The sequence below is a fragment of the Plectropomus leopardus genome, chromosome 22 (genome assembly GCF_026936395.1).
Source record: "Plectropomus leopardus strain MGB_pleo_1.0 chromosome 22, ASM2693639v1, whole genome shotgun sequence".
Lineage (NCBI taxonomy): Eukaryota > Metazoa > Chordata > Actinopteri > Perciformes > Serranidae > Plectropomus > Plectropomus leopardus.
The window spans coordinates 18,533,565-18,542,673 of NC_142197.1; the positions used below are offsets into that span (position 1 = coordinate 18,533,565).

The 9,109-nt window shown below is 39.2% G+C and overlaps 2 protein-coding genes across 2 annotated transcripts; both read left to right on the forward strand.

Moving 5' to 3' along the window:
* The first annotated feature begins 705 nt into the window (after window positions 1-705).
* cdpf1 (cysteine rich DPF motif domain containing 1) lies at window positions 706-2,845 on the forward strand. The gene is made up of 3 exons (XM_042511604.2): window positions 706-921; window positions 1,187-1,298; window positions 1,723-2,845. Exons 1-3 carry the CDS (start codon window positions 809-811, stop codon window positions 1,849-1,851), a joined length of 354 nt encoding a protein of 117 aa, XP_042367538.1. The 5' UTR covers window positions 706-808; the 3' UTR covers window positions 1,852-2,845.
* Window positions 2,846-2,996: 151 nt separating this feature from the next.
* Window positions 2,997-8,585, forward strand: cdkn1ba (cyclin dependent kinase inhibitor 1Ba). Its single transcript, XM_042511296.2, has 3 exons — window positions 2,997-6,501; window positions 6,877-7,035; window positions 7,332-8,585. The coding sequence occupies exons 1-2, from the start codon at window positions 6,081-6,083 to the stop codon at window positions 7,020-7,022; spliced, it is 567 nt and encodes a 188-aa protein (XP_042367230.1). The 5' UTR covers window positions 2,997-6,080; the 3' UTR covers window positions 7,023-7,035; window positions 7,332-8,585.
* The last annotated feature ends 524 nt before the right edge of the window (window positions 8,586-9,109 follow it).

Here is a 9,109-nt window from a genome sequence, read left to right on the forward strand (position 1 = left end):
AATATACAACTGCAGCTGAAATGATTTGTTGATTGATTCAAAAACTATCTGGCAAATACTTTCATGATCATTCCTCATTTTTCATGCAAAAAATATTTCATGGTTTCAGCTTATCAATTATAAGAACTTGTCATTTTAGCTTTTTTAATTAGTTTAATCTGTGAAACTGATTTAAAGTTTTCTCAATGAGTACTTTTACTTTTAATATTTAAATACATTTGTGGTTAAATACTTTTAGTTAAGTAATATTTTCAATGCAGGACTTTTCACTGTGTGGTATTCGTAATTTTACTTCAATAAAGGATCTGAACACTTCCTCCACCACTGCATATACAAAAACGTAGTAACAGCCCAGCCACCCCTCTAGTCTGATAAATAAAGTACAGTCTCTAAAAAGCTTTTTCCCCCTCTGAATACAGGAGTTGTCATAGCAAAAACAAACACAGGTGGATCAAGTAATGATGGCAGCTAAATGTCTCAGGAGGCCATTAGTGAAATGAATTACACCTGTGCTTTTCCTTTACCTACACGTTGAAGCACCTACTGTAAAAACATGTTTTCTTATTGCCTTAAAAAACCTTTGCTATTAATTTTGTCTGGTTCATATTTTCTACACAAATATATAACAACATACATTCGTTTAAAGTCTCCAAATACTGTGAAAAAACACTATAAAACCGTATTCATACAGCGTATCACTCTTCATCTCCAGTCCATTGGGTGGCGCTAAAGCTTCATCAAACAAACACGGACCACTCGACATGAAAACCAGGAAGTAGCTTTTCTACTCGCTCCTCTGCTTTGAAAGATGGAGAAAATTACAGGCGAGCCCCGTCAAAAAACATTCACCTGCCAGTTGTGTGATTTAAGCAGCCCTTATACTTACTACGGCCAGAAACCACCAAACACCAGAGCCATTGTGTAAGTGGACATTTAACAAAAAGTGTTCCTGTTAGCGCTCTGGAGCTAGCGATGCTAAAGCTAATGTTGTTAGCCTGCTAGCTGCTACGTTACGTGTAACGTCAACGTCTAACTTCAGAAACAGAGAAACTAAGCCTACGGCGATTTGTACGTTATATTTATAGCAAGTTCTGCTTTGAAACACGTCTGTTTTGTCATTGTGAGCCACATTCAGATATAAATGAAGGTATATATGAGCTTATGTCGCGTTTTTGTCGCCAAACAGGTTGCTAGAAGAGTGTTTTGTGACCCAGGACCCCTTCAGTCCGGACAAGGAAAAGTTCCTTGTTCTGGGTTCAACCTGCAGCCTGTGCAGCAAGTGTGTCTGTGTTGGACCGGTAAGATGTCTATAAATTGAATTACCTCGCTTTTTTTTTGCTACAGATAAAATATGTAGACATGAACTACAGTTTATCAAATCATTAATGCCTAATGAACTGAGAAAAAGTAACTTAGGAGCGTGCTCATCAGTTAAAACTGCATGCCAAGCTGTACAGTTTTCCACTTGGCATGGGTTGACCCTGCAGATTACTGGTGATAAAAAAAAAGAACACATACGTGGTTTGGATGTTTTCCTCAGTTGACTTTGCAACCTGTGGTATTTATATAGTGTGTGCTGCCTGAGCGCCATAACGTGATACTCTTGAAATCAATTAATCCAGTTTCATAAATAGATCTTGGAATAAATGTGACTACACATACTGAGTGCTTATGTGAAAATGGAGCATTGATGCTGGACTCTGCTGCTGTCTCCTCTCTCAGGACTGCAGTCTGTTTTACACCAAGAGGTTCTGCATGCAGTGTGTGAACAAACACTTGGACCAGTTCCCAAATCAGATTCAGTCCGAGCTGGCAAAGAAGAAGCAGGGCTCCAAGGCCGCCGTCTCGTGACATGGTACAAGAGGTCCATAACACGCTCACCAACAGAAATGTTTGTCATTTAAACGTGTCAAGCTGCTTTACCGGCACTCTTTTACCACATCCATATTGGAAACAAACTGCAAAAACACCATATAAAAATAGAAAACATCCTGTAATTTATGAGCACAGCTTTCATTTTAGTGGAAAATTAACACCATACATCAGAAAAATAATAGTTTATACTTGTTTCCAGATGCTGTATTAGCCTCCAGGGTGTTATTTGTTTCTAGAGAGTTTCGTTTAAGCAAGCAGTGGGTGTGACTAGTACTGCTGGACCCCTGATGGATTGTGGTTGCAGGCTCGGAAACAGCCCTGCTGGTTTGCAGCAGTTAAAAATCTGACATCATGTACTGTTTGTGCATAGTTGCCCTGCAGTTGCTCTAAAATTTCTGTCAAAAACAAAACAAAACAAAAAAACAAAAGAAAACTGTTAAACTTATTGCAAAAATATGATCATTTAATTCTGCATTGGTCAATTTAGCTCATTGCTTGTTCAGCCAAAATTCAGCAACTATCCCGGGCTTCTTCCAACCTATTTTACAATATTATTATAGCAATGTATGACTCAAAAGAAGCTGTGGAAGCAATAGCATTTTCCGACACCAGTTCCAGAGCAGGTTAAAAAAAAAATCAAGTTTATGTATCTTACAATTAAAAACATTAATAAGTTGCCTTTGAGCTTGTTAAATGATGTCAGTTGTGCGGTGTTTTTTAAAGAGGGAAGTCCACTTTTATGACTTTTCAGCAACATATGGTAACATTAATATTTATACGACTAATTATCTCTAACTATGGACATGTTTTTGTTGACATGACGCATCCGTTTTATGAGTGCATTGGTGTTATCCCTCCCAACTCTGCATCCATGGTCAGAGGTGCACTGACGACTTCTGTGGAGTCAAAAAAAAAAAAAAAAAAGTTTCTGTGTAATCTTAAACTATAAAAAAAAAGATACATTCATTGACCTTTCTCTGTTTTCTGACTGTTTAATTATGGATTATAATTAATGTGTAACAAGGACCCGCCACAGTTGCATCATCCCACTTGGTAACATTTAGCCGTGTCGAACAGTAACTTCGTTTTCAAAATACACACTTTACAGAATCAAACCTGACCTCAGACAAAATGTTCTCTCGCCTCCTCTCTGGCTTGCTTGTTTAATCAAAATCTGTTTGTATCACAGGGATCACTCTGTACAACACCACGCACAGTTTGCAGCAGCATAAACACATTATGGATTAAGTGTGATCCAGGCGATAACATCAATATAACAGATGGCCTCGCTGTGTTCATCACGAGGTGTTTGACGTTTCGAGGGTTAATTGAAACAGCATGGCCTTTAAGGCAGGCCCAGTGTTTTTTTTTTTTTTTTTTATGCTGAGGAGGAATGCAGAGCGACATTTGCTGTAGAGTTTAAGTTGGGACATTGTGAACTCCTGGGCACAAGGAGTGCTTACTTTTGCCGATGCATTCACTCAATTATTCCAGGAGCCCTGAGATGTACAGAAAATAAACTCGATAACTTAAGCCGTGGCATGAACGCTGATTAAAATCTACAGTCAGGGAGATGCAAACTGAGAAGCCTCCAGAGGCAAACGGTGCTGAATTTCAATGACTTTATTTATTTATTTTAAAGCTGCAGCACTTTCTGTTTCCTCTGTGTTTAAATTCCAAGCACACGCACGCAATTACAACCAGTGACACACACTAACCACCTCTGTGGCACCAGTGGCAAAGTCTGACGGCGATAGGCACCTTGCCAACGATGACGGAAGGCTTTCTTCCCCAGAGAGGTGATGTCATCCGATGCCAGGAGGCAGATTTGTGGCTTTCTTTTTTTTTTTTTATTGTTCTTTTGCATAAAACCTCATTTTAATGCGTTATTGTCAATGAATCGCCTTGAAGCAGTAACTGAATGGATTAACACTGATTGAATCAAGTGTGCCTAAACCGCTTATGTGTCACCAAATCAGATCAAGCGGTGATATCTGTCAGCACTCGTCACATCGTTCGATAATTGATTCCTGTGATAGTACTTGTATTACCGGCCTGAAGCAAGACCTCCGAGTAGCGCTCCTTCAAGGAGATAAAGCTGCTTGTGTTGTTTTCTTATCATGTGTTGTTTTATTCAGGACATCTTACAGTGCATGAACACAGAGTACAAGACACCTAATGAGATCAAATGATATCTTTCACCTGTAGGTGTACAGTTAAAGGGTTAGTTCAGATTGTCTTTAGTCAGCACGCCCCCAGTTTGGAGAAGCAGGCTGAAGTCTGACACAGAAGCTGAGCAATGCACCGCTGCGGATTGGGTCAGAAACAAAATGTATTTTAGCCATCTAACAAAAGGTCAAGGGTTTCCACGGTCATGGAAAACCTGTAAAAGTCATGAAATTTCACAATCACATTTTCCAGGTCTGGAAAAAGTGGTGGAATTACTAAAATATTTTGGAAAAGTCATTGAATTTGCTTGTGTGCAATGAAATTGTTTCACAAATCTTCCACCACATTTTGTAACATGACAGCAAATTTATTTTCTGCAACTGACGTTATTGTTTACCATCACATACGTTCCCTCGTTTCCTTTCTACATAACGTAACTTCTAGCTGAAATTATGTTTAAATAAAGTCTGAATCTGATATGTTTGACAAACACTGGGCAAAGGGGAAAAAAGATTAAGGTTTGAAATTTTGTCCATAAAAATGGGTGGGACCCTAAAAATAATCTATTATTTCAGGTGTACATTATATTCCAGAGTATTTTTCACGGCTTTACCTTTCTGTTGCACAGTCACTAATGGCTTCAGTTCCCCATTTATGGCCAAGTCAGAGCCGCCAGACTCCATTGAGAGAAACAGAAATTTTAGTATATTTGAACACATGAGCTTCTGGTCGACTGTTGCCGCAATCAGTTTGATAGTTTGTAATATTGTGTGACTTTGGTGAATCTGAACTAACCTTTTAAAACACTAAAGTCACACAATAACACAAACAAAAAGCGATCAGTGCAGCTGTAGATCAGCAGCTCCTGTGTTCAACCATGTTAAATTGCTGTTTAAATGGAGTCTGGCTTTGAAGCAAGCAAACAGGATTCCCATGGTCATTGAAAAACCTGGAAAAGCCATATAATTTCACAATTACATTTTTCAGACCTCGAAGGGTCATGGAATTAATGAAAATCACAAGTTTTTAAAAAGATGTGGAATTTTGTTGTGTGTGATGTAATGTAAAATAGCAGCAAATATATTTTCTTAAGCTGTTGGCGTAACTCTAATATACACCGATATGTATGTATGATATATTTACCATCACGCAAGTTACTTAATTTTTTCCTAATGTTCAGTGTCTCCCTTTGTATCTGCCAGCTGGCTTAAATTACATGCACAGGCAAGGGGGGCAAAAAAATATATGGGTCCTTTAAAAGTCATGGAAAAGTTTGGAAATTTTGTCCATAAAAATGTACCTGTAAACTGATTATATCTTTAAGGTGGTTTTTCTTTAGTTTGCTACAATATGTTTTGCTGGCCCCCATTCACAGCAGCAGATTATTTAGCTTTAAAGTCGTACTTCAGCTTATTTCTCCAAACTCTGGGCGCGCAGACCGACATCTACTGTAAGTAATACATTGACTATGGATAAGTGCCTCATACAACCCCACTTCAAAAAATCTGAACTATCCCTTTAACCTGATGCCTGCTGATATAAATCAAGTGCTAATGGAAAGATAAAACACGATAATGCACTCCTTTAGAAGCTGTTCCTTTTGCTTTTTGTGCATTTAACTAATCAAACGCATTAATTGGGTCATATTCATGCGTGGAGTTAATCCAATCCAGCTCTGTTTTGTTGTTGCCCCTGGTTCGACTTTAAGAGAGCGCAATGGGCGGTCCCAGCGCGCAGACCAATGAATCGCCTGCTCTGTTTAAATAGTCCTTGATGTCAACTTTTTCTTCTTCACTCATAGCTCCCTCTAACGCCATGTTGGCTGTTATGACTTGACTTGTTGTTTTCATCAGCCTTACTACGGAGTTGACAGGAGTGGCTCTCTTAAACGCCCCTGCGCCCTTGGAGACGCTTTATTCCATTTTTTTTTTTTTTTGCGCGTTTGGATGATACGCGCGGAGTATGCACGCATCATCCCCGTGCCTTTGCATTTGAAAGGAATACTACTTGGAAATAGAAGTTTTTAACCTTGTCATATGTGCAACAAAATGTCAGATGTTCGCCTTTCTAATGCGAGCCCGACATTGGAGAGGGTAGATGCACGGCAGCCGGACAACGTCAGAGCCTCGGTCAGCAGAAACCTTTTCGGTAGACCTGACCCAGAGGAGATACGGAGGTATATGACGGCTACGATACAGGACGATGTGCAGCGTTTTACGGAGATTTATAATTTTGATCCAGTCAACGACAGACCGCTCTCTCCGAGAAATTACGAGTGGCAGGAGGACCGCGACGCACCGGAGTTTTATCGCAGAGCGCCGCACGGGAACCAGCCGCCCCGGCGAGAGGAGGACCTGCCCGGGGACAACAACCGACAGGATGCCGCGGAGAGGAGTGGAGAGCGATCGGATCAACCAAACAGAGACGGTTCGAGGAAGAGACATTCAGGATCATCAGGTGATTACTTTCACTTATTTTAAAAGCCGTTGAGCTTTTTTCTTAATTTTTTTTCGGTTTTCGCTGTGCCGCAATGCAGAGGCGCGAAGCAACAGTTGTGTCCGGGGTTCACCCGCAGGCTACGATCGGTGTGTTGGAGCACCGAGGGGAACAATTTCTTTACAGACGTTATGTCTTTTGTTATTAAACAGGGTGACTTAATGCATGCTTATTTACAAGATCTATCAGGTTAAGTGCATAGTAGTTTGCGCGTTTTTATCACTCTTTTCGGTTGTAAATTTCTCGATCTGCTAAAGATGTCAGGTGTTTTTTTATTGTGAACGTGCAGCTCTATCCACACAAACATCCTGACAACTTTGTTTTTTGGTCTACCAGGTCCCTGTTCTAGCGAGTGTCAGAGTAAAAGGTCGCATACCGACGAAGATGATGATGAAGACCAGTCGGACGGTGCAGGAAGTCAGGCGGTGAAAGCCGCGGAGGAGAGACCCAGCAGGCCGGAGAGGAGCGCGGAGGTCCAGTGAAAATCAGTGCCAGGTTAGAGACCATCACCTCCCCGCTCCACCGTTATTAAACCGTTTGATTGCAAGATAATATTGAGATTTTCGATGTGTAAAATCCTGAGTTTTGTGTACTTATTTATCATCAGTAGTAAACACATTTCTGCACTTGCACGTCATCAGCCGTTCAAACTTGCATTGTTTTTGCCTTTCATCCTCCACAACCCTTCCTGCTATGACTGTACACCCTATGTGCGTCTGCATATCAAGTCTGAGCAACTGCTTTTTCAATTGCACCATTCAACAGCCCGTTTCCTCTTTTATGTCCCGCAGAGCTGGGAGACCTGTTGCTGGTGGAATACTGTAGCCTTTCTCATCATCTGACAGGTGGGAGAGAGAAAAATATCTAAAAGCGGCCTTTTTCCGAAAAGAAGGGAGGAGGAGAGGCTGCAGAAGCACTGAATATGTACACTATCAAGTTTTGGCACTCATTTCAATCAAATCGCCTCAGAAGCAGCAGACAATGTAGCAGTGTGCAAATGGATTTTTGCTCATTTTTTTTTTTATTATCTACTACCTATGTTTCAGATGTAGCACATAAAAAAGCATATTATGCTTTTCATACCTTTTTTGTTAAATGTATTTGTGTGAATTTGACTCGGGAAGTTGCAGTGCAATTTCCAGCAGAGAAATATTATTTTGTTAAAGTGGTCATGTTGTATCATTATTCAGGTAATTGATGTAAGTTGAAAATGCAGATTTTCAAAAGTCAGGGTTATGTGGAAACAAAATGTCTTCACTTTTTTTTTTTTTTGATGGCTTTATTTGTCCCAGTGTTATACATCTTGTTTTTGAAGGCCCAGATGGCTACACTGTAAGTTGGGGGGGCTCCATCTAACTGGGAACAGCCATGATAGATAAAGTTTACATGGAAATTTTGTCTTCTTATTCCCCCAGTTTTTCTTTTTCCCTTTCTTTTTCTGTTTTTTTTTTTTTTTTTTTTTTTTTTTTTTGCCAAAGTTGTGCCTTTTGTTCTGGAGGTCAGGGGTGGGTGGGAGGGTGGCTAAACTGCTGAGCAATATCCAACCAAATTTTAACAGTATGTGCTAATAATCCTAAGAATTATCTTTTATTTTTTAAATTAGGTTTATATTTTTTTGTGACTTTTAGGCCACATAATCCGCCCCTTGTAATAAGTGGTGTGGTCCAGGTTAACATATTTAAAATATGTTAAAATCACTGGGCTACTTATTATGCAAATATGTGAATCAAAGATTTGTCTTTGTTGTGTGGAATTCATGTGGAACATGTAATTGCACTATTGTTAATTCCTTTTTTTTTTTTTTTTGGAGGGCAGAATAACAAAGTGACACTGCCTCATTTGGTGTAAAACTTTGAAGTGTACCTGTGTGCCTTTTTTTTCCTTTTTTTTTTTTCAAAAACACTGAAAAAAATTATACTAACTTATTTATGTTGAGCTTTTTGTTGTGGGTGTATGTAAAGCTTCCCAAAGCGACATTTTTGTAAATATATATTTTCATTATTGTTTTTAAGATAAATAAACTGTTGCAAAACTGAGCCCAATAATCGATTTTATATCCTGTGTGTTTTTTGGATTTGTTTCTCTCTTCCTTATGTTGCAGTTTGATCGATTAAAAAGCAGTACTGGTGTAATCATAAATTCATATGCTCACTATTTTTGATTGCAAAGCACACAACTACTCCACCCTTAACAAACACACTTTCGTTTGAAAGTGATGTGTCCATGTAAACTGGCGGGCGAATCAAAGGGAATATTAATTCTTGAACAAAGACCTGATGTAGTGCAACCGAATTATTAAAGAGGTTTAATGAGTTTTTCAGTCTGAGGAATGACTGCAGTGATAGGACCAATACCTAAACCATAGCTGTATAACTTTTAAGAAATAACTTAATGAAGAAAATGAATTACTGTCATGCTCTTTAATGGGGTTTAAGTGACCATATATGTACATTTTTAATATAAAACTAATTCAGCTATGAGCTTATTTCTGTAGGAACTTTACTGCTGAAGCATTTCTACAGCAGTGCCAGAATTTTCCAGTAGGAACTCTATTTCCGACAGCTGTACC

Coding starts and splice junctions, on each gene's coding strand:
- cdkn1ba (XM_042511296.2), top strand. CDS start 6,081: ATGTGCAACAAAATGTCAGATGTTCGCCTTTCTAATGCGAGCCCGACA. Junction 6,502..6,876: donor GAGACATTCAGGATCATCAG/GTGATTACTTTC, acceptor TTGGTCTACCAG/GTCCCTGTTCTAGCGAGTGT.
- cdpf1 (XM_042511604.2), top strand. CDS start 809: ATGGAGAAAATTACAGGCGAGCCCCGTCAAAAAACATTCACCTGCCAG. Junction 922..1,186: donor CCAAACACCAGAGCCATTGT/GTAAGTGGACAT, acceptor GTCGCCAAACAG/GTTGCTAGAAGAGTGTTTTG. Junction 1,299..1,722: donor AGTGTGTCTGTGTTGGACCG/GTAAGATGTCTA, acceptor CTCCTCTCTCAG/GACTGCAGTCTGTTTTACAC.